Genomic DNA, 24,571 nt, shown 5'->3' with positions numbered 1-24,571 from the left:
TGCTATGAAAGATGAGCTCAGAAGATAGCCACTATAACAATGCTGAAAGTAAATGGTTGAGTTGTTGTAAAGTCTTAATTCACAGCTTATGCTTTGTAAATCAAATCTTAAATCACAAATTGCGCAATCGCCTGTCGACAGCAGTCTGTAAACATTCTAGAACGTGTGTTTGACAAACTTTAATAGACCAATGAACGCGACATCCGGGTTCTGAATTTCGTAAATCGCGTCGAAAGACTGCAGTAATCGTCATCTTGTTATTTTTTCGCGTCATTTGTATAATGGCGTGTAAGTGCACAATAGCCTTATATTTTGGCGTCTTGGACCTCATTGGCAAGTTGTATTCCGTAGAATTTTACACTGTCTGGTGCCAAGCTATAGTTTCCAAAGCTCTAGTGTCAACAAGTAGGATAATCACGTGGTGAAACACACTCGACGATGGCCTTTCAAGTGAGGCCCGAAATTGCAGAGTCCAAAAAGGAATCAAAGGTGGCTGTAATCGGACCAAGTCAGGAGACTGGCATACAAAGAAGGAGTTGGGTTAGCATCTTTTGGGATGAAGATTTTGACAGCAAGTCTCCTGAGGAGCAGAAATTGGTCCGTAAGATCGATATTGGGTAACTAATTTTCCTAAACATTTCACACGCGCATGGTATTTTAACATTCGTTTCTAGGATCTTGATCTATGCTTGTTTCGGATACTTCGTCAAAACTCTTGATCAGAACAACATCAACAATGCCTTTGTTTCTGGTATGCGCGAAGATCTCGGCATGTATGGCAACGAACTCAATTATGCCACTTTGAGTTTCAACGTCCCTTATTGTGTGTGAGTATGACTTAAGTTGTTTCGTCGTGCTTGGATTTTAACAATGTCCACCACTTTGTAGCCTAGCAATTCCATCAAACATTCTTCTAACCAGAGTGAAGCCCTCACTATATCTCCCGATTCTGGAGTTGTTCTGGGCTGTAATTACGATTGGAAAGGCATTTTCCAATACCCCACAACAACTATATGTAGCTCAATTCTTCTTGGGGATGGTAGAAGCTGGATATGTAAGCAATATTAAAATGCCATTTTCTACAAAACCCTGTCTAAACCACTTTGCAAATTTCACCATTAGTTTCCTGGTATCATCTTTTTAATTGGTAAGGGATTTCTAAATTCAGAAGGCTTTGAAAATACTGAAAATTAACTCGCCAGGTGAATGGTATACAAAGACCGAGCTGTCTAAGAGATTCGCTCTGTTTGCTGTCACTAGTTCTCTTGGTGCCATGGTAAGTCCATCGTTAAGGTGAATGCGATGCTAACACAGATTTCATATAACCACCATCTCAAAATTAGTTTTCTGGATACCTTCAAGCTGCGGTGTACACCAACTTAAATGGCTCAAATGGCTTGGCAGGGTAAGCATTGGCACTATTGTAGAAAGACAACGTCTAACCCATAGTTTCGGTTCAGTTGGAAATGGCTTTTCGTCGTCGACGGGTTTATATCTCTTGCATCAGCAGTCATTGGCTTTGTTCTCATACCAGATTTCCCAAAGACGACTACATGGAGATTTTTCACAAAAGACGTACGTCATGTCTTGCTATTATGTCTGTTACTTTAGGTGTACTGACAAAACATTGTTGTAGGAAATTGCTTTAGCGGTTTCTCGGCTGGAAAGGGATGGGCGACAAGAAAAGCTACGTTTTGATTGGAGTGTCGTGAAGCGAGTGCTTGGAAGATGGCACTTCTGGCTCTTTGTACCTCTTTATGCCATTTATAATTCTGCATCGACTGCATGGAGCTACTTGTCCTTCTTGCTCAAATTTACACCGTAAGAGAGCAGCATGAGCCCCGATTTTTTTTACTGTAAGATCACCTTATCGTTTCATTGATTCAGAGGCTATGCCGTATGGCAAATTAATATTTACCCCACCGGAGTTTATGCCGTTACCGTGGTTGCTTACTTAGTGTGAGTGGTCCGTTTGAGATGCATGTTGTTTTTTGGCTACTACAAAGGATTTAGGAAGTTAATCAAACAAAATGAACTACAATTTTAGAACCGGATGGTATGCTGATTACTTCAACGACCGCTTCAGTGTAATATTTTATCCCATGGCTGTGTCATTTGCCTTTGTGACTATTCTGGCTGTATGGAATGTGCCATTCAATCTCTTATTTGCTTCATACTTTGGAGCTGCCGTATCAGCCCCTATTGCAACATCGATGGCATATTTGACTGCTATTGTGGACTCTGATCCGGTTGAAAGAACGTGCGTCTAAAGAATGAAACTTACGATTTCCGAACATGCTTTCTGACATCTCAACCTTAGACTGATCATTGGAGCTATGAACTCCGCCAGTTATGCCATATTTATCATTGGACAGATTTGGTTATGGCCTACCGTATCGGCTCCTAGTTTCCGTGAGTCCGGTGGATTTTAATACTGCCGTAATACTGCCAAATGCTAAATCATTCGTCTCACGTCCGTTAATAGCTGTTGGATACTCCTACACTGCCGCGTCGTTAGGTGTCGGTCTCGTAGTAACGATTACCATTCAATATCTGTGGAAACGTGACCTGAAGCGTGGAATTGTACACACAGCGGATGGGTCCTTTGTGAGACAAAAAGAGAATCTCACCGTCAGAAAGCAGGATGTGGAAGTTTCTAAAAGCTAATAGTGGCATCTGAAGGACTATTGCGAAATTAATACAAGATGGTGACAGTGATGTTTTTCATTGTAATAGACCACATAGGTGAAGTTTGGAAAATAAAGATTTCTTGTTCTCGTTGATTCATTTTAGAGCTTTTGAAATAAAGTGTACTAGTCATTTAAGATTTAGGCTTGACAACCTAAGGCAAAGCCTGGATTTACTCAGTTTCAAAAAACGTCACATGCTTTCACTGCAAGTTGGTCAACTTCGAACGTGTGGACAGTTGATGTGATATACTACCGTGAGCTAGATATTCTCTTTAACGTTCTGAGCAAGGGTAACGTTAAACTGATTCTTGAAACTACACGAACGCCCAACGGAATCGAACCATAGATTGCCAATCACTACCTAAAGACCTAAACCTTCATACAGTGGGAGCACGTAGTGTATGAGTGGTCAGTTGCAGTTAAGGACACAGCCAACCGTCGATCTCGCAACACTTTGGCATTGGCGATTACCTTTTCTCCATTTTCAGTCTCTCCAGTTCCAGCCATAACGGATGGTATTGCAGTAATAAGGTATCTTTTATGTTTATATCTACGCCATTGGCTTGTGCCTTTGAAGTTGGCCTTTGGCCTTGTAATCTATTCCTATGTGAAGAAACTTGCGGTTGAACAAATAATGTAGACACATTATGAACATTTTCATACCTCACGTTTATAGACTGGACCATATTCTGTTTGTAGCTGGGAGTTTCTTGGGCAGAGCGGCCAACCGCTGATTATTGTGTTCCATAAAACTCTTTGCCCTCAATTCATCCGTCTTGCTGGTTGCGCCTTTGCATGCCCCGTGTAATCTTTGACTTACTTGACAAGCAGCAGCAACGAGACTGGAATGACAAATGTTTTGAGGGCACATTTTCTTTTAAATCAGACATGGAGTCATGTTGGGCTGTAGGGATAAAAGTCTTGCCATTCAGTTCTTATGACACAGGTTGCCAGCAAATCAAACTCCATCCAGAGCCGTCGAATTATAAATACAAAAGACTCATTAGCCATGAATAATTCTGCCTTGGAAGATGCGATAGACAACGTGGACGAGTGTCATAACGATCTTTAGATTAGCCACAGATGCAGGCTGATTCTCTTGATTCGTCTTGGTTATTTGATTCTTCTGAGTCTTCGAAGCTTTCTTGGAGGTTGTGCGAGGATGAGGCAGTGACTTTCTTAACTCTCAACATGAACCTCCGCATCAGGACAAATAACTCAGAAAGCAAACATCATGGAGGCAACTTCCGAATTCACTTGCCCCTTATTTACCTTGACGTTAATCTCCTCCCTTTTTCAGAGCCGCCTGCTTTGGACGCAACACTGGAACTAGACATCAGCAACTGACGAGCTCAAATTTTCTTGTCTTGTCGAAAAGAATCTACAACTTATACAACTCCTTGTTTCTGGCCTCAAACAGTAAATGAGGAGTTTCAAACTCCTTCCTTCTAGAATAATCATACTTCCAGATTCCCAAAAATGATGAAAGATCGTCTTGATATTCCTACAGGCAAAGTTGGATAATTTAAACCTTCAGTCACCTATAAGTACACCAAATTCTGCGACTTACCGTCTGGAATAATGTCATAACCATTGCTGCCTTCTCATTTCGATTCTAAATTGAAAAAGAAGCATTCGAAAATTGTTGCAAATTCCCATTTCGACTAAACATACTGAAGCTCCATAATGTTTAGCATCGGCTTCCTCAATCTCTACAATTTCAGAGATAGTGTTTGGTGTAATCTGAATTTGCTGGCTCCATAGCTTAGCTACCAAGGCCGCCTGGATTTCGAAAAGTGGAAATGAAAGCACTTTAAGTGGCAGGCCAATAAACACCAACGTTGGATTGTAGGCGTATACGACTTTCTTCCATAAATTGACCTACAGAGTGAAGAGTCAATTTTTTCCTTCCATTCTTGACAATCTGCAAACTTGCAGAACAAGTCTTACGACATTGCATCCCGTTCCCTCAGCAATCAACGTGGCGTACTCTTCGTCTGGTTTATGAACCCAGTAATCCGATAACGGACCACCGTTTCTCAGGAATGGAAACTCAAAAATATAACCAGTTGCAAATATGACAACTTCCTATGGCCAGGAAAGAGATTTAGTATCATCGCCTTAGAAGTCCACGTAAACACAACAAGGCACATTTCTACTTACAATATCAAGCAATTCCTGACCATCGACAAGAATTACTGCACCATCTCTGAACTCTGATACTTGGGGCACTTTGGTGATGGACGCCTTTGTCGCATGAATTAGCTGGTCTAATTGCTCCATCTCCCAGGACTTGGTATATTTTAATGAGACCCATATCTTGGACCCATGTACCATGAGACCACGGGCTATATCCATAGCTGATGTCCCTGTTGAAATTTATATGTTACGGTAACTAGCACGTTTATAATGTGTCAAAATTACATACCACTTCCAATAATTAAGACATTCTGCTGTGAAAAATCTTCTCCTCTTTTATAATCATGAGAATGTATAAATCGTGCTATTTTTGAATGTGTTTGGAATTTTATCTAGGTTAATTTCGAAAGAATTGCATGCCCGTACCTTTGAACGCCTCCACACCAGGTATTCGAGGAATACTTGGTACTGCATAATGCCCATTTGCGACCACTATGGAGTCAAACGTGTGGCTCTCCAAAGTTCCATCACCCATATGACGGGATACTAAGGTCCACGTTTGCGCTGGAGCGTTCCATTGGACATGCTCAACCTTCGACTTGAATGAGATAAGGCGGTATATATCCCTGGCTCTAGCGTAAGCTTCTAAATACTCTCGTATCACGTCGGCAGATGGAAATAGCTGTGGTACGGTCGGAGCAGGAAAGTCTCTCATCTCGATGATTTTCAGCGGTACATTTACACGCATTCCTGGATAGCTTGAAGGCCATTCGTAAGGATCACGTCGAGGTTGAGATGAGCTTGATAAGTCTAGATCTTCGCCGCGATCCTCTGTGGTATACCTAACAAGGTCGACGGCGATATAAGTGTGTAAGAACGTTTGTAAAGATACAAAGGGTGGTTCATGGCAAAGCTTGTAATTACCAAACTCCACCGAGTTTTGGCTGAATCTCAAAGATCGTGATGTCTTGTATGTCTCCCAAATCTCTCAGCTCCTTCGCTGTTATTAAGCCAGAGGCACCAGCACCGATGATGGCGACCTTCTGCGGCTTCTTCTGAATTTGAGGTATGATAGTCATGAATTTGGTACAAGGCTCTTTGACATGGTCTTGGAAGTTTCTTGTATGCGAAGTTAGAGTTTCTGACCTGGCATCATAAATTGCACCATCACCATTACAACATTCTACAGATACACCAGAAAAGGGCGCCTAGCGTGAATATTTAGCAATGATAAAGATTCAGCTGCGAGATTTCTGAGGGTGAAACCCCAATAGTTCAAGATAGATCATTCATTGTATAAAACTGGGACTGAATTGTTTAAAGTGCACGTGTCAATGTAGATTTAAGACGAGTTCCTGTGTAGTTGGACCGCTGCTTCAGACACAGCTCCTTCAACGATTGCCCTCCAGAACCTGAACTTGCTCTAATCTGAGGTTTGGAGGAAAGATGCTGGAGGAGCACACACTTGAATATGGATGTAAACTCTTTTGACGGAATGAACAGTTTGCCGAAGCAGTATTTGTGAACGATTGAACCATTCTTTTGATAGTATACTGGCCATGACGGTCTTCATTCTGTCCATATCGCATCGATTTTGAATCGGATATCTCATCGCAAGTGATGGAAAACACGCAACTACAAATTCAATCACTGAGATCTCCCTACCAGAGAGTATACGCCAAGAGGCGAGAGCTTTCATCTGCAGTAAGATGATGTCTCAAATTTTCTCACTTCATTTGTTGGTTTGCCTGGGATTTGCCAACATAGCGTTCTCCACGACATGATATATTCATCCCACTAAACTCCCACGACGGATCCCACGAGCTGTCGTAATATAATAGAACTCCGCACGATACTATCAACCAATCCTCTGAAGGATTCTTTCATCGCTTTCTGAGACGAACGGGCCAAGTCAGAACTATGGTCAGAATACGATGATGATTAGTGGCAGAATGAAATTGCATCCTTCAAATTCATCATTGCCACTTGGTAGAAAAGAATCAATCAGCTTCGTTTTCAGAAGATAGACGTCGTAGATTAGCCGCTAGAATCTACCAATGTGGTTCCTCATTTTTCAATTAGTTATTGGCACCCAAAAGGGATTGTGATTTTGGAGTATTCGAGATATTACGTAAGAGCTGGTTTAAAAAGCAGACCTAGCAAAAGATGTTTTAGTTTAGCGGTAAGGGTATACATACACAACGGAAGTCAGTCGTCACAGAAGGCGTCGATTTAATAGCAGCTCGACACGGCAGGATTCAAGGAATAAAACATCATAACACGAACATCGTCAGGAGAGCGTTTGTTGCTTTGCTTTTGGTGGTTTGCAAGGCCTTTATATGAGTCTCGACGGGTGATGTTTTCGTGATTCTACATTTCATATCCATGAAAATAATCTATATATGTATAATTTACATGTACCATCATTTGAAACAGCTCTACAGCAGCCGATGTGACTTGAACGCCTTTACGATACTACCAACATGATCAACGATAATCCCATCAACTCCCCTTTCAGCTTGCATCAATGCAATCTCCGTATCATTACTCAATTGTCCATACGTGAAGAGTAGCTTGTTGGCTTCCTTAAACATACGAACAAGATTTGGATTATTAACGATGGGAGGTACGTGAGTTACGACACCAGCAATTCCAAGTGCTACTGAGTAGTCCAGTGCTCCTTGCAAAGAGGTTACACGTGGATCAGTCCATGAAGGATCATCGTGAGTCCCACCCTCTGTTAGGAATAGGATTGGGTAGTGTGTCTGTGAAGAGAGAATGATGTCGTGAGCTACACGTCTTTGCTACAGGCTCAAAAAAAAGAGTCACGATCATTTTATTTTCATACCTGCTTGAGAGATAAAGCTCTAACAACCTCTGGATGAAAACTCGAAAACACAATCTCACGATCCCCACCATATTCAGCAACAACCTCCAATATCTTGTCGACATATAGATTAAGCTCTACCGGATGAGCGACTGATGTTTCCTTATCACCCATTGGATACTTGATTTCAATGTTGAAGCCTGTACGTATAGGTACCTTTAAAAAGAACTCCTTCAGTGTTGGGAAGGAGCCCTGTATTGTTCCTGCTCCATTCTTGCCGACCGTGTATGGCCTATCAGACGATGGTGTATGAAGTGTATCAAGTGACTTGGATCGTTTTATAGTACTGTTTGGTGATTCTCGTAACGCCAGGAATTGTGATGCGTTGAACGAGGATATCGGTATCGGTACACCAAATTCTTTGAATTCGACTAGTCTGAGACAGTGAGATTCTTTTGCTTTGTTTGAACCTTAGAGACCTTAGAGGAGCGGTCACTTACAGTCATGATAAATAATGGGCACCAGATCCTTGCTCAACTGAACATCGAATTCAACCATCGTAGCCCCAAGTTCACCCCCCTTTGTCAATGACAAGACAGTATTCTCGCCGATTTGAAGTCGTGATTGTCCATTCCTTATTTCTCGGTTGGCTCCTAGTCCTCGATGTCCAATGATCTATCGCGTGAGGTTTTGTTATAACTTGCATACAATGCGAAGATCAAGTAGAGAAACCAGCACCAGCTTATAAATCGAATTACGTACTTGAGGCGTCTTGTAATGCCACGTAAACGGTTGACCTTTAAACACCTTGTCTAAGGGCGTAACAATAACCACTTGAAACGACATATGGACCATATTTTCAGCACCATGTCCATTCGAAAACGTCACTTTGTGTAGACCTCCCAACGGCGATTGTTCTCCCCAAAGTGCTTGGTGTGGAGCATCAATAGACCATGCAGCTGTGCCAACAACATGACTGGTTTCACCAGATGAGAAGAGCTCAAAGTGGAATGTTAGAGGTCTCCTCTGTGTATTATATAAATACGGCACGTCGAATGTCACTTGGGAGTCAGATTGACCCTTCAGAACTACGAAATAGCCTCGCTCTATTCCTTCTGCTAGTCTCACTACACCATATGCACCGTCCTTTACTGCTCCGTCGTCAAATTTAAAGTTACTGAGCATTATTCGAGGCATCCTTATAGCTGATTGACCTTCCATGATCTCTCTTGATAACTTCTCGCAAGGTCCTTAACTGCAATTGTACGCAAGCGAGAAGAACTCAATCCCCACAGATCGCGATGCCACACCGTACTCTCAACAAATTTGCAACGTAGACATATATGGTTTAAAGTGTTAACCCTGTTTATCCTTCTCTGCAAAAATATTACATTTTTTATGACACTATGTTTGACGGCTTAAGCCCTCAATCTTTGTAATGCCCTCTTCCTGGTGAGTTTGGGCACCAGCTTGGTGTCAGCAGCTTTGGGTACAATCTTCTCTTCTTCAGTCAAGATAACCTCAATGTGTGAAGGGCTGGCCATAAATGGATTGATACGACCGTGAGCACGGTATGTTCGTCGACGTTGCTTTGGAGCTTGGTTGACTTGGATGTGTTTGATTACCAAGGTTTCCACATTCAATCCTTTGACCTGTATGGGAAACATGTTGGGTTGAGTAAAGAGCAGCAAAAAAGCTTGAAGCAAATAGCATATGTTCTAGCAAATAGCATATGTTCTGTCCTCGTGACCACATATTCAAGCTTTCAAACTTGATTCCAATACCAAAACACTATAGCACCATTGCCTTCCTTTCAAGTAACTTACAGCAGCATTGGATTCAGCATTCTTCAACAATCCCAATAGGAACTCAGCACTCTTACTGGGCCATCTGGCCTGTGTAACACCATGGACCTTAGCTTGAGCAGTTCGTCCAACACCACCAGAGTATCGTCGGTATGGTACAGCTTGTTCGTGGTTTTTCACGGCTTCCAAGTACTTTTGAGCCTTGGCTAACTTCATGCCGCGAACGGCCATGGCGGTTTCACGGGTGTTTTTGAAGTGTACTCGGAGGTATGAGCCTCGAGTTTTGGCCGCTATACATATGTAATGTGTGAGTTGAGAGGGAAAAACAATCACCAAAAAAAGCTACGATGGGTGTCTGTAGCCCACGAGACGGCAGAGATTTGGATCATCTTGAGGCAAGAATGGTGTCGGAAATGGATTCAAGAAGGGTTGATTTGTAAGGCAACTTCCAACCTAAGAGCTCAAACACTCTGCTTCAGCATTTCATGATTCTGCATCCAAATTCCTCTAGCTGCTAGTCCGTCTAGGCAATCTCAATTCTCATTATGCCTGAATGCTCCTTGATTACATGTCATCCTCTCCTGACTTGTCTTTCATCTGTCTTTTCCAAAATTGCTATCGAGTGTTTCCAAACCCATTCTTGCTCTCCCAAGATGATTCTCTGCCACCTTTTCTCTTAACATCTAGACTTCCAGCTACGGAAACTTACACTTGGTCGGGTTGACTTCAGCTGCACTGTATCGAACCATATTTCTATCTAATGTGAGAAATGTGTGAGTAAACTTGTACTGGATTCTAACATCAAGACTTTTATTAAAGGAGGGCTGCGAATGCATGCATCAGAAGTACAGAGCACTAGCTCTCCCTAGTCTTGTCACAACACTTCAAAAAGCTTCCTTCTGAGTGTCTAACACAACAGTTCCAACTTTTGAGCGATTGAGCTTTTGAACAGCTTTCAGGTCAATAAAGTGGAATAACAGATATGATGCATACAATTCGACAGCGATTCTCTATCTCCTCGTTGGCACTAACCTTATTCACAAACGTTGGATGGATGCGATTGGATTGTTTTCCAAATAGACTGTTAGTAAGCGATTACAAAATCACGAAAAGCCAGCGGCGATGACGGGAGCAAGGAAGCGAGTTGTTGATGAGTTAACCGTAGTGTTGATTATTCAATATAATCACATACTGTCTAGCTGACTCGCTAACTCTGCCCACGATCTTTAACCCTACACTTGGATGTTTTGATTCGATGACACCTCAGCATTCGATTCATCCAACTATTCATGAGGAAACCTGGCAAGAAGACATTCTAAACTGCTAAAAACGATAATATTTTATTCCCAAAATACTTTTCAAACCCATAACACACAGAGACCTACAGTCGTCGTAAAAAGCACGCAACCACAAAGAACACCGCACGCACACCCACAAAGACTTCATTCTTATACATCTTTCTCATAAATCACTGTTTACCAGATGACTCTCCCTCCTCATTTCCACCAGCTGGTACAACAGTTGTAAGATCAGTTGACGATCCCGTTGCAGGAGTCACGTAGATAGGTGGCGTTCCTGTCAAAGGAGTTACGTAGACTGGTGGAGGCGTTGAATGTAAGGGCACACTCGGGACTTTACGACGCCGTTGCGATCCACCAACTTCACGAAGGAATGGCGCACCAACTTCTGCTACACCATATTCAGTGGGACCTATTTGTCGTGTGGGTGCATAAGCTCCTTCTACTGCCTGCGGGTATTGTCCCAAAATCATACCAGCATCCACTGTTTGTGGATATTGTGGTTGTGGTGGTGGATCTCCTACTATGTGTAATGGTTGTTGTGGGCCCATATATCCTTCTACTATTTGGTGTGGTGAGGCCATGACTTCTTCCTGTAAAGTATCACGGTTAGAGTTATAACCACCATAGCCATTATTACTATCACCAGTACCACGAGTATTACTGGGAGGAGTGTCACGAGCAGTACTGGGTGGAGCTTGATACGTAAACCCTTCCCATCCTTCACCTCGTTGTTGATTATTTTCCTCGTTCTCTCGACGACGATTCAAGTAAACCATCAAGAAGACAGCAATTGTAACCAATACTGTGAATGCTGCAACCCCTCCAACAGCAATTAATATCGGATTCGGGACGTTTGCTCGCGAGACTGGTAAGAGTGGGACTACTACCTTTGGTGTGGCACTAGATGTTGTCGAAGCGTGTATCGATGGTTTTATACTAGATGCTGGTGAGAATCTTAAAAGAGCCGGAGACGTGATTAAAACTGAACCTGCCATTAAAGCAGACGGCTGTGAGATAACAGGAGTCGGCACGCCAGGCGGCAGCATCGGAGCTGGCGAGAAACCACTAAGAGTTGCTGATAGAATGGCAGATCCTGCACGAGTAGGCGATGTGACTACATTTGGTGCAGTTGCGATTGGTTTGACTGATGACGTTGGAGTTGCCATCATTGTAGGTGATACTAATCCACCAGCTGGAGAAGGATTGACAACACCGCCGCCGACACCTCCCATCACAGTTCCCGGCGGCACGAACTGACGACTGACATAGTCTAAAGTGTATACAGCTGGCGGGTCAAATATCATGACCAGATAGTTTCCTGGTAGACATGCTACACCAATACGTGTTCCAGATTGAGGGGCGTATTGTCCAGTTGGTTTGGGAAATGAGGTCCATGCCATTGTGGTGGCATTCAGTTCGTATACCATGGGCTGGAAAATGGACGACGAGAGTCAGTACTTTGAAAGCGACAGTATTTCATCCAAAAATTGCTCTCACCATGCCAGTAGCGTCATTAGTAGCCACAAAGACAGTATTCCTAGAGCTCACACAAGTAGGATATTGAGATCCGGGCGGTGGTGCATTGCCTGTTGTCACCACTGGTGAAAACGAGTTGGTGGTGAGGCTGAACTTGAAGATTGCATCTTCGATGGGAATGGGATATCCTCCTTCACCGCTTTGGCCAAACATGACTAGAACCTATAATAACGATTGTGAAGTGAGTGCTTGATTTTGACTTGAAAATGTGGATTGCCAGTCTCAACATGGTGAAAATTCTCACCTCTTGCGGACTCATAGCCGCAACACTAAATCCAGTACGCCTCGACAGCATATTTAGTGTCATCAAAGGCTTGACGTCACCAGTCTTAACATCAAGGCTTGACAATAATGGTGGATCCAAACCACCATACAGGTACATTCCAGATCCTGCAGAGAAGACTTGTACGTTTCCATAACTAGGAGCTGGATCTCGACTTAAAGGTACTTGTGGCACCAGTTGAAGTGTTGTAGCGTCGAATTTGTAGAGAGTCGAGACATTGTCGGAGATACAGTAGACTTGCTCCTTGAAGTTTGAGCAAGATAGGTACTTTTTATAGTCGAATGGCTGGATTGGAATTGGCTGAAAAGTGCTTGATGGAATGTAGAAGGCCTGTTTCGATGGACCTCCTGAGCAGGCAAGAAAATAGAATAAGAGCCAACACGAAGATAAAGGCGTTGACAAATAAGACGACGGACTGAAATGTGAATTTGATCAAAAGACGTACCAATAGACAAAATTCCAGCGTTTGTATTGGCGATAGCCGTGACGTCGCCCATAGCAAATTTTTTAATGGCTACAACAGGTTGAATAACGACTGTGAGATCAACGACAAAGAGTCCTGACAAGAGGCAAATTTACGGAGCACTAAGCCGATTCGGAAACGATTGCTGAGAATGACTTACTGGTCTGGTTGAGTTGTTTGAGGTTTGTATCTGAAGAGTTAGTAGGAGTGTCTGGCCCCAGTTCTTGTTGGATCCCAAACGGTTATCGATACTCGCAATTGTTTCAAATAGTTAGAAAGTGTAAAGTAACAAGAAAACCGAGCTTCGTTGCTGAGATTGTCGGTCGAATTGGTGTAAGCTTGGAAAAGCAAAAGTTGGAGTTTGGGAGAAAATGCGTTTGGCGATGGAATGAGTGGCCCATGGAGATGTAGGTAGAAGGAGACGGTTCCTTTATTTCAGCCTGAATTGAAATTTTGGCGATTTCGGCTGACACTTTGAGTTCTTTACAATTGCGTCTCTCTGTTCACAATTCACTTTTCCAGCCAAACACAACGAATGCTTCTTCGTTTACTGAGCAATCGGCCAGGGATAAATACAGAGTGTGGTACTCCTATGCGTAAAGGCCGTCTGGATGTGTAGGAGTTCTTACATCTCTGCATAAAATAACCAAATATCCTCTGTTGAATGCTGGTTGAATTGTAATCACAGACAGCAATAACACCAAAATATCTGAGATGGCATGTGATGTTAAGGCTGATACGATTCATGAATTGCTTGATGCCGTTATCGTATGGCCATTGTTCTGAGTGTTAAAATTCAAATTGATACTTGTGGCGTTGTAATTGATTGATTCGACGGCATCTTTACTGACTGTTCATAATAGAAAACGCAACCATTGACCTATAATATCGCCATGATGCATCTCCTATGTCTTGGTTGGTCGTGATTGAGGACTTACAAGCCAACATCAAATCTTGATGAATTTGCTGAATGTACGTGTAAGCACGTTTGCTACATGATGCCGAACCTCACTCCCGATTCTGGCCTACTCAGGCTTCTACATGGCTCGCGAAAGTTGATGATTCTACACATCTTTACACGACTCATCTGAAACAAAGTAATGAGATTCAACATTCGAAATTCACACGGCATCTTCTACCAAAATTGTGAATGCTTCGGCACTTCAACCTATGGATCGCCTCTATGCTTATTGCTTTATCGGGAATTGGACTGAATGTTTGCTCCTCTGTTTGTAAAAACCACTTACTGGAACCCTCCACAACTTGACCAGACTAGAGCAACTTTTGATATTTGGTTATCCTGAACTGCTGGAATCCTCGCTATTACGTCTGTCTTCAACACAACAACAACTCTGCATACAGTTTTTGGTACTGAAAAGCCGAAAGGCACAAACAGCCCCCAATCACAAACCCGTTTTCGTGCTTGATGTTAGGCTAGGTAAAGAATTTGTATTGGACAACGAAAAACAGATAAAATCTTTTGGAGATGGAATGGTTTGCGCCTTGTCTGGACCCTTTCGTTCAACTCAGTCGCCCCTTTTCTTCAATCAAAGTGCAATTTCAACGTCTCTCCTTATTTCAAAACATCCATTACATCCATCACGGTCGCTATAAGTATCAACGCTATAGATCTAGCTTAAAGTGTCCTCTCAGCTACAAAAGCCGAGCATGCCTTTGCAACAGGATGAAACGGGTACGAATTATACTTAATGCCGACTTTTGTTATTGTATAGCAAGTGTCAATAGACAAACTTCAACCCCAATTAACCACGCTTTTGTATCCGGTAGATGCCATACTTGCCGGCGATAAGCAATTCTTGGAAGAACCTCCACTCTACTGGCCTTTGCCTCGCTATATCACGATTCGGACGTCTCAAGCCACTGTTCCGACTCGTATCAACTCGGTCGATCTCCTCCGAGCATACAAAACTTGATTGAATGGCTACCTGGCTAAAAAGCCCTCTGATGAAGCTCGAACTGAAACGGCCAAAGGCCTTCTCTTGTCATTCGAGGTAAGATATACAGTTTTAAGAGGTAGAAAGGACCATACCAGGGATGGGCCATGTCTCCACGGACTGGCACCATGCGAATGAAGCAATCCCTCTTGGGAGGTACAGCCTTTCGGGATGGAAGCAATAGGCTTGGGAGGGATTCGTTCCATTCCATTCTGCGCTTTCAACATATGACAGCTTGATGTTTGTAACAGCACCAAGTGGTGCCTTTCGGCTTATGCTGAACTGCACTAGATTGCGATTGAGTCGGTAGTGTCAGTCTTTGTTCTCTGGTTTGGATCACCTCTCCTCTTCACCACGTGGAAGCACAGTACTTCCTGCTGTTGATTACTGAGCCCTTTGGGCTGACACACGCTTGTTAAAGACTGATAGGAATACTTGCAATGCTCGCCTTAATGAGCTCGATGCTATTGCCATAGCTGCTGCTACTCCTCCACCTCAAGCTGAAATACCGTCTCTAAAGCAGGGAGCGGATGTTGTTGTTGAAAATCTACATGAATTCACTGCTGGTAAGTTATTCGGTTTGATGTTGTCGTTGTTGATTGATTCGTTTTGTATGTTGGTGTGTTAGGTGGCGGCTTTGGTGTTGATGCAAGACTTGAAGCCCGTGAAGTCATAAAAGCACATTCTAACTCCCCTACTCTTATCTTTATACTCCAAGGTGTCAAATGTCCTCGTTTGTATGAAAGACAACATGTCTTCTTGGAGAACGAGAGGCTGAAGATCGAACTTGCTGGTGAAAGGGCATGGACGCAAAGGCTCACGATGGAGCGAGACGAGGACCGTTCTCGTCAAATCCAGTGGCAACAAGATCACCTGAATAAAAGCCGAGCTGATGTACTTGCAATCACCGATGCAAGGGTTGCTGAAATCCAAAAGTTTGAGCAGGAGAAGATAGTGGTCTCCTTGCAAGTAGAGACGTGGAGGAGGAGAGCTCATGGTCTCGAGGCTGCTGTTGATGCTCGTGGATTTTGTGGTAAGACAGCCTTCTGTCGTTGTTGTTACACCTTGTTGTGGTCTCGTTTGATGTTGATGAACGATGTTGCAAAAATGTGTTGATGACTCTAACACAAATCAAATGCTTTCAGAATATCTGGCTACTGTAGTCTCATATGAGCGACACTTTGTCGGAGAACGAGCACATCCTGTCAAGATAAACTGGTTGTCACTACCGAACTCCAGTACTTGTTTAAAGGCCGACATGGAGAACCACAACCAGCCACCGACACAGTATTCACAAAATTTGCCACACATCTTCGCTCCATGAGTACGGCAAACGGCCTATTTCTCGAACAGCTGGTGAAAGAAACCAACAAAAATGTACGAAGTCAGTAGCAAAGTACACGGTGGTGCCAACATCTCCAAGGTTTTCACCAAGGATTTGTTTGACAATACATGTGCTTTTGCAGCTGTTACTGCTGCCGCTGACTTCTTTAGGATTCCTTACGAATGGAGGGATGATGGCAACGTCAAACATTCAAGTGCAGTAAAGATCCCATATCCAGTGGCAAAGCCGAGTGCACCCTCATATCAACTGGGACACCACTTGGGAATCATTGTGGTTCGACAGCCGGCAACTCTCGATCAACAGCATCATCATCAAAGGAATCTGGTGCTGCTGGTGGTACTACGAAAGCAAAGGGGACTCAAACCGGTGGTATGTACGATTGGAGTCCATCGTGTACCATTATGTAAAAAGCTGTCAAACAATAGTAATAAATTAAAATAAGATCGTAGTCTCAGTGTTTTTGTTCTTGTGAATGCAAACATGCTTTTATTACTATTTGGGTAAATCTCAATGATTACATGCAAGAACCAATCCTATACAAAGGGTAGGGTATTTATAAAACAAACCTATTTCACTCAACGGTCGATGCAGGCGGCACGACTTGCTCTTCAGATTCCTTGGCTGGTCTAGTCCAATTGACTCTATACCCAGAATCACCCCAAAACACTGCATCAGACTGCCAGTCCTTATCGTCTAATTCAGATACGAATCTCGGAAAGTTGGCTTCTGTCCATTCGTGAGATGACCGCAATGCTATTTTATCATGTGATGGGTTGAAGGTCATTTGTTGAGGTTCTTGGGATGCGTTTACGGAGAGATCGTGGTGGTATCGGAGAGAGTGGAGGACTGCTTTTATCACGTCCATGGCAGCCGCGTCTGTGTGTAAGACTACACAGATTTTGCCGTCTGATTTTCTTGATATGAGGTAGTTCTCATTCTGTAAGATGAGTATTGGGAGAAGTCAGCAACAAAAAAACCTTCAATCTGACAAACGCGCCAATGTAAGATAACATACCCTCAACACGTCCAACGCAATTTGCACTTGTGCAGAACTATCAAAGGCTTTACGAACCACATCTCCCAAGACAACAGTCGGCACTTTCTCACCCAACCTTATCGACTCTCCAAAATAGCTTTCTCTGGGCTTTAGCTCCTTCATAGACGGTACTCGATTCGTATGCAGGAAGGCATCTGAAATTAAGACGAGTTTCGAGCCGTTCAGTACCTCGAATTGGGCTTCTCGTACTGTGAAAGACAAGAGATGTGGTGAGGTCACCATGATTTAGGATGGCCTGCCGGTTTTCTTTTACTTCATACCAAGTCTCAATGTTGAAAAATAATGGAGAGGCCCCAGAATAGCAAACATGGTAAATAAGGCTGTCGGGGAGTGTGAGAGACTTATAAGCCCGACACCAGACACCAGTCCGAAGAGATGAGCAACCGACATCTGACTGTCGTCTTTTGCTACAAGACTATTTCCGATGTTGTTTGTGAGTGCTTATGTACATAGCCTATGACACCAAGCACAAACCACATACTCTCCGACGTTTCCTTGCAATGCAAAATTTCGAGTGAAAGTCATATGCCTGCATTTAACAAGGTTTTGTGAGAAGCGAAAATACCAAAGACTGGAGGTGGTTTATGCTCACGTTGCAGCCCAGATCGAGAAGTGAATCGACCGACAAGCATATCCCAGTGATGCAAGTGGTAAGAACGCCGACGCTGGAGCAACCACCGTCATAAGTTGCACAAATGATCCAAACAGCGACGAGGCTTCGCCCACTATCTTCCACGATTTAGGATGTCTGCAAATGAGAGGGAAAACCGGCTTGAGCAAAGAAGAGGACATCAGCAATGTACAGCGATGAAGACACTTACGAATCAAAAGATTTTGCAAAACGTTGAATGAAGAACAGCTTTCCAATTTCACCAAATCCGTCCTTCAGCACCCACTGTATGGCGACAGCACCACCAGCTGCAGCAGGTGCGCCAACTCCTAGCGAAGTCAACATGGCTTCACTACATAGTACACCGACCTAAAACATGCAGTCAGTGACCCTTTTCACTGCACGAAGGCGAACGTTGTTGTATGCTACATGAACATTCCACTTTTGTTTACCATGCTACCAACATAGGTCTCGAGAAACTGCCAAAAGTGAACTTTGGCATCTAGAAGACAAAAAGTCCAAACTTAGAAGTCGAGTCACGTTCCAACACGTAACATCCGTTCACATACAGGTGGGATGCACGGATTCAGGATAGCCCACAGGCAGAAACAGGGTTCGAAAGTACGCAGCGACTCTGCGTGGCAGAATTTGTTCGAAGAAGGACAATCCCGATGAAGGTATCCAATCCCAGATCAGATTGGTAGTGTTTGGCAGATGCTTGTATACTCTGCGTCTTCCATGTACGATTTCGGTCAATAATATCGTTGGTTTGCTGTCTGCGTCCACGTTCTTGTTCGGCACGTTATTTGAGGATGGATTTAATGGTTGGTTGGTGGAGGAATGTCGATGAGCGAGTATGTAGGGATGTATTATGCATGGCTTGTAACAGAGTCTGCTGCTCCCTATGGCCGTACGCGTAAGCAGAATGTTGAGCTTCAACATGTTTCGTGTTTACGTTTTTTTGGCAATAGAAGTTGGAGCAGACAGACATTGCAACATCACCGACTCATAAATATGACGTTCTGCTGGTTTTATAGACACTTTAGAGCCACGATCACGCCTCACGTTAAGCCTTGGGGTGCAGTTTGTCAGTGTGTGGTTCTCGTGTTTGAAGCTTTGGCAGTCGTGCTTAACCCGAGTCGAACGGTACGTTTTAGCGCAGATCTATACTTCTTCAACCTCAAAATTGTAACTCACCGCGTAAGGACTGTTGTTATACGTAACTATTGCAGAAAGAGCTGACATGGACCACACTTTTTCGTGATTTCAATGTAAAAACCAAAGGGATCACGTCCCTCTCAAATAAAAACCGGAATTGCTATCAATACTGCACATGACTTTCGCTTTTGATCGAGTGGGAGTCTCATATAACACCTGCGCATCTTCGTCGAGTGTCAGACATTTCCTGAGTTCAAAAAAACTCGAGATCAGAGTCATTACGCACGGAACGAAAGGAACTCGACCATATCTCATTACAATCCAATCACAGGTCGCCATATACTCACCTGCATAGCTTATATCAAGGCTCCTCTCTCTCATCGACAACACTCCAAACTTCATCAACCAAACATTTACATCTCAACCAATACAACCGACTAGATACATATATATCGTATCGAAATAATACTCTATACACGCGATGGAATCGGCCAACGACAAGAAGAAACCATCCTTCTCATATCCCTTGCTCAAACCTCCTGAAGTCACTCGATGTATGAATGAATGTCTGCAAGTCCCATTCACAGACGATGATCTATCAAAACCAAATGGCCCTCGCATGCTCAATGTATATGAAGGAATCACCGAAATATTCATGGGCATATCTAGAGACAGCTACGCTCATCCAAACTTTGCTGTCCTCGAAATGTTGGACTATCCTGATCTACATGTAGATGCTATTGCTTTTATGGCTTTCTACAGGCAATTGTAAGTGCGACATGATTGGTATCTATGATTAGACTGTTGGTGTCGAGTAGACTTTGAAGATTTTGGTCTCGTCAAGGGGTGGTGTTGGTTGGCCTCAAAAACAGAAGAATGGAGACGAACATTGGCGATCTCTTATATCCTTTAATCTCACTCTTTCACATTACACTAGGCTCAAGCTGATGGCAAAAGTTGGATATGAAGACTTTAGTTTACGAGACTTGCAAAAACCTGAACCTGGTCATGTCAGACGAATATGTAGTGCCATCATCAACTTTGCAAAGTTTAGAGAAGAACGAATGTCAGTGTTTGAAGCATGTACTCAGAAAACGGTATGAACATTGTGAAATCATGAAGTTCCTTTTGCAACAACAAAAGGAACTTGTAAACTCAATGATATTGCTCATTGATGATTAGGATGAGCTCAACGACCAACGAATGCAACTACAAACTGCGAATGCAGAGTTGGCTGAACGGGTCAATAGTATACGACTGAAAAGAGCTGAAGAAGAACCTGCTGTGCAAAAGCTGAAAGAGGCTAATAGTGTCTTGCTGGGAGAATTACGAGAACTCAAACGACAACAAACAACGTTGACAAATGAAATGGAGAGTAGAAAGAAGGAAAAGACTGAGATGACTGATACAATGGTATAGAAGCACACGACTAGGGCGCTTTTTTCGCTGTTGCTCACACATTTGCACGTCGACATAGACCAACAACCATCTCTTGATTGCAAATGTCAAGCAAGAATGTGTTCGATTGCGCTCACGTATTGTGGTTTCACCTGATAAACTCAAGCAGGTATGAGATGTCGATCGTGACTACTTTTGTCATTTGCGTAAACCAATAATGTTATTTTCTGTCTCAGGCCTTGGTGGACATGAATGCATCTCTGGTGGCTGAGAAATCGAATGTACAGGCTTTGGAAAAGAAAGCCAGAGATATTCAAGCCAGAATCGACGTGATGCACCTCGTAGAACAGGTATACCTTGAGTGATGTTTAATTTTTTTGCGCATTTACATTCTATGCATACCTAAACCTCCCTCTTTCATTCAACGATTAGGAAGTCAGCACTAGCATCAAACTCTTGACCGAATGTGAAGAACAAAAGAACAAGTTTGAAGAACAACAAACGACTGTAGCCACTGAACGTGATTCAGCAGCTAGACGAGAAGCAGAACTACGAGAACTCAATATCAAAGAACATTCCATGAAGCGACAATTATTGAATAGTCAAGAAAAGTTGACGAGATTACAAAAGTATGCATCTACGAAACGAACTACTTTGGAAGCTAGGCTTGTCAAATTACGAGAAGAATATGGTGCATCTCACACTGAGAGAGCTGCTACACAATCCAAGATGGATGAGTGTATGGCTGCCAGTCAGGAGGTGGAAGAGAAGGTTCGTCCTATTCTACATGTTCGACAGATGGTTTGGTTTGGCACCAATAAGCTAACCTCCTTCCAATCTTTTCCTATCTAGTCATTCGAGTTGATGAGATCTATTGATGCTGAAATGACGTCCAGACAGTCTGACTTTACCAGGGTCAAGAGCCAACTAGAATTGTACATGGATGAAATGAGGGCTGCTATGCAAAGTGACACCCATATAATGGCATCAGTCACAATTTAGATCATCAATCCCAAGTCATAGATGTTTTTTTCTTCATCATAATTGAATATAATGTGTATTTGTACATTGACACAAGGGGTTTCCTCTTGACATTTCTTTGTGGGTATTGTCAAATGTGTTTCTTATGGTGATGTGATTATGTTTTTATGGTCTTTTGTATTTATGTATGAGGTAATGTCCAGATAATTGCCTCCTTACTCTTCTACTTCGTGTTCTTCATCCTCGTCAGAGTTGAGATTGATATACTCTCGAAACAATAGGCTCTCTTCAGTGTCTGCTCCATCTCCATGAGGTTCAGTAGCAGCAGGATGAGCAAATGGTCCAGCTAGAGTTCGAGCAGCAGGAGATGATGATGAAGTGGCGTGTGATTGTCCATAGACAGATGTCGAAGCACCAGATAGAGTATGTTGTCGTGGTTGAAGAGATGGAGCAGCAGTAGTACTGACAACACCGGTTGGAGCACCCGATAGACCAGGACGAGCACGATGATCTCGATGCAATTGTTCTTCAGGATGTTCAGAGAATAGGAGATTGATGCCTGGATCTCGTTCGTATTCCTTCAGGAACTTACGCTTACATTTTTTGTTTGAGGTAATGTAAACAACTTGTGTCTCACTGTCTTACTTCATCATCCTTGTCAATCCATTCCTCTACAAGATCAAGAGCCTTTTCCAATGGAATCCTAGGGGATTAGTGAACTGCTTGAGTGCCTAGTGCAACGCGACGAATTCATGGTAGTGTTCCTGTTTTTACCATACGCCCTTCAATTGCACAGAGCCACACTTGTTGACGATTCGATCAGTTTGGGTTTTCAAGATGGCGTCTCGACGGCCTCGTGTCATTCCCTAATAGTGTGGTACATTTCAGCAAAATATCCGAAAGTGCAGGAAAGGTGGATGAGCTGAATGTCTTCATCAGCTCACAGTGCTGTTAAGCAGCTTGGTAGCGTTGATCATATTGTTGTCCACACGTCGTGAGAGTACGGAGTTGTTGACTTCAATTTGATATACTACGATCAAAACAGACTTGTTTCAGTATCTTCACTTCATTTAGAAGGTAATGCAAATGAAGCACTTAAAATCGGACTAGCATACCTCGAGTGCGTTCAGTCTCCCAATCGACAAGTCTCAAATAATGTTCCTCTTCGTCTTCTTCATCACCATCAGTATCTTTCGACCCAGTATCAGAATGCTCACTCAATACATCATCTTCATCATTCCCATTTGAATGACTACCATTCGTCCCAGCATCAGCACCAGTATTTGATTTGACTTCACTGCCATCATTTTCAGCAACATTCGTTCTTGACATAGGAGTAGCAGCATTTTCGTGGAAAGATCGACCAAATTCAGACGTCATGTAATCCTGAAATGCGCCACTGCTGCTTGCACCACCACCACTATGATATGCAGCAACTTCAGAATACAGTGGTCGATGCATGGGTGAGATTGGAAGCAAGCCCATAGTATTCATGTGATATTCATGTCCATTGTATTGTGGTGTGACGTCGTGCATGGATACGTATGGTGCTACAATGTTTATTGGTGATGGGAGAGTGTATGTGCCGTTGGTGTTGGTGAGCTGAGACAGATGAGGTAAAGTGGAGTCTCTATCGTTTGGTGGTGGATAGAATGATGGTGGGCCATTGTTGATGATTGTCGAATATTGAGGTTGTGGCATAGCTAGGGAATGTGATTGTGATTGAAAGTTGGATTCAATACAAAACGCACAGCTTTCTTTTGCGTGAAATCAAGTAGATCATACTCTTCAACGACAATCATACCTGCTAGCTGAGCTGGTGGTACTGGTGATATAGCCATTGGATCATTCCTTTCACGAGATGGACGAATCACTTCTTGCCATGAATGAGAACTTTCTTCTGAAGAATGTCGGGGACTGTTCATTTGACGTATACTTGAGAGACAATGTACATTTGGTGTTTGGTGGTGATAAAAAAGAATTAAGCTCCCACCCTGCGTCATGTTGAAGATTAAGCTCTTAACCGAGCCACTTTGACACTTTGACAGGTTACAGATTGATTTTGTGACGGGTGATTGACAAGACGAAAAAAAGCAAGCCTCGGGCCTGGATTGAACAGGCTGCCTCGGCCTTTGCAGGGCCACGCTCTGCCATATGAGCTACCGAGGCGATGAATTACTCATGTGGGGAAACGGTCGATTTGGTGGTTTAATGCTGACTTCAGTTTGACAGGGACATTTGAATTTGGCCTCCATGTGACTTTAAAAGATATCCCACCCTCAAAAGTGAATGTTCATAAACTGGTGGCCTTAGAATTGGGGAAGGCGACGAACTCAAATAATGTTGTTATGATTTCAGCGGGATTTGGAAACATTTGACTTTCAATGACACTCTCCCCTTTAATTGTCATCAACGAATACTCATAATATGAATCAATTGAAAGTGTTGACGCTGTGATGAGGTTTGTTTATGTCAGGCGTAGAGTCGTCGATAGCAATGTTCGTAATGTTTTACTTCACTCCAGGACAAACACACAGCTAACTTCTTCATAAAAGACAAATCAAAATTCAAAATTTGCAAGCTTATTAAGCTTCCATTGTCACAATTTTTCGTGCTCAGAGACTGAACAATTTCGAAATGGGTATGATCCCGCCAGAAATTTAGATGATCCACTTACTCCAAAGAAGGAAACTTTCAGAAGTTGCAGGGAACCTGCTTGTTTGATGTCAGCAACTTGGTTTGCGATCTCGTCACTTAAAAAGAAGTCGACGACTGCAGCCTTGGCGGACAGTTATTAAGATCACAAAAGCGTGCCTCAGACCTGGATTGAACAGGCTACCTCATCATTTCAGTGGCTCCAAGATGTGCTACTAGTGATGCGCTCTACCAATTGAGCTACTGAGGCGAGCTGCTCGTTGATGATATGACTTTGTTTCGTTGCTCACTTATTGTCGAATTGAATTTGACAGGTATAATATACCAGTAGCAAAGGAGCATAATCGTGTCCACTTGAAAGCAGATGC

At 43.0% G+C, this 24,571-nt stretch overlaps 7 protein-coding genes across 7 annotated transcripts; 2 read left to right on the top strand and 5 right to left on the bottom strand.

The window, feature by feature from the left end:
- Window positions 1–438: 438 nt before the first annotated feature.
- On the top strand, window positions 439–2,667 carry SmJEL517_g03325 (uncharacterized protein; the record flags this gene model as incomplete). The annotated part of the gene is made up of 12 exons (XM_031169253.1): window positions 439–617; window positions 675–827; window positions 922–1,054; window positions 1,123–1,147; window positions 1,203–1,276; window positions 1,344–1,405; window positions 1,461–1,575; window positions 1,637–1,821; window positions 1,888–1,959; window positions 2,048–2,260; window positions 2,321–2,412; window positions 2,486–2,667. 12 exons carry the CDS (start codon window positions 439–441, stop codon window positions 2,665–2,667), a joined length of 1,485 nt encoding a protein of 494 aa, XP_031024718.1.
- Window positions 2,668–4,071: 1,404 nt separating this feature from the next.
- On the bottom strand, window positions 4,072–5,908 carry SmJEL517_g03324 (uncharacterized protein; the record flags this gene model as incomplete). The annotated part of the gene is made up of 8 exons (XM_031169252.1): window positions 4,072–4,194; window positions 4,261–4,305; window positions 4,365–4,571; window positions 4,641–4,778; window positions 4,854–5,059; window positions 5,119–5,193; window positions 5,256–5,671; window positions 5,754–5,908. 8 exons carry the CDS (start codon window positions 5,906–5,908, stop codon window positions 4,072–4,074), a joined length of 1,365 nt encoding a protein of 454 aa, XP_031024719.1.
- Window positions 5,909–7,267: 1,359 nt separating this feature from the next.
- On the bottom strand, window positions 7,268–8,877 carry SmJEL517_g03323 (uncharacterized protein; the record flags this gene model as incomplete). Its single annotated transcript, XM_031169251.1, has 4 exons — window positions 7,268–7,594; window positions 7,678–8,087; window positions 8,157–8,331; window positions 8,419–8,877. The coding sequence occupies 4 exons, from the start codon at window positions 8,875–8,877 to the stop codon at window positions 7,268–7,270; spliced, it is 1,371 nt and encodes a 456-aa protein (XP_031024712.1).
- Window positions 8,878–9,074: 197 nt separating this feature from the next.
- SmJEL517_g03322 (uncharacterized protein) lies at window positions 9,075–9,850 on the bottom strand (the record flags this gene model as incomplete). Its single annotated transcript, XM_031169250.1, has 3 exons — window positions 9,075–9,308; window positions 9,483–9,751; window positions 9,808–9,850. 3 exons carry the CDS (start codon window positions 9,848–9,850, stop codon window positions 9,075–9,077), a joined length of 546 nt encoding a protein of 181 aa, XP_031024713.1.
- A 1,079-nt stretch (window positions 9,851–10,929) lies between these two features.
- On the bottom strand, window positions 10,930–13,078 carry SmJEL517_g03321 (uncharacterized protein; the record flags this gene model as incomplete). The annotated part of the gene is made up of 4 exons (XM_031169249.1): window positions 10,930–12,192; window positions 12,260–12,460; window positions 12,543–12,928; window positions 13,027–13,078. The coding sequence occupies 4 exons, from the start codon at window positions 13,076–13,078 to the stop codon at window positions 10,930–10,932; spliced, it is 1,902 nt and encodes a 633-aa protein (XP_031024714.1).
- Window positions 13,079–16,915: 3,837 nt separating this feature from the next.
- On the bottom strand, window positions 16,916–18,953 carry SmJEL517_g03320 (uncharacterized protein; the record flags this gene model as incomplete). Its single annotated transcript, XM_031169248.1, has 8 exons — window positions 16,916–17,281; window positions 17,360–17,589; window positions 17,662–17,816; window positions 17,883–17,930; window positions 17,994–18,149; window positions 18,223–18,380; window positions 18,464–18,513; window positions 18,581–18,953. The coding sequence occupies 8 exons, from the start codon at window positions 18,951–18,953 to the stop codon at window positions 16,916–16,918; spliced, it is 1,536 nt and encodes a 511-aa protein (XP_031024715.1).
- Window positions 18,954–19,650: 697 nt separating this feature from the next.
- SmJEL517_g03319 (uncharacterized protein) lies at window positions 19,651–21,569 on the top strand (the record flags this gene model as incomplete). The annotated part of the gene is made up of 7 exons (XM_031169247.1): window positions 19,651–19,937; window positions 20,107–20,266; window positions 20,352–20,582; window positions 20,647–20,736; window positions 20,804–20,917; window positions 21,000–21,338; window positions 21,420–21,569. 7 exons carry the CDS (start codon window positions 19,651–19,653, stop codon window positions 21,567–21,569), a joined length of 1,371 nt encoding a protein of 456 aa, XP_031024782.1.
- Window positions 21,570–24,571: the final 3,002 nt, after the last annotated feature.

This window comes from Synchytrium microbalum (assembly GCF_006535985.1).
Source record: "Synchytrium microbalum strain JEL517 chromosome Unknown SmJEL517_scf0017, whole genome shotgun sequence".
Classification (NCBI taxonomy): Eukaryota; Fungi; Chytridiomycota; class Chytridiomycetes; order Synchytriales; family Synchytriaceae; genus Synchytrium; species Synchytrium microbalum.
The sequence above is the reverse complement of the archived record's forward strand: the minus strand, read 5'-3'. Positions and strand labels throughout refer to the sequence as shown.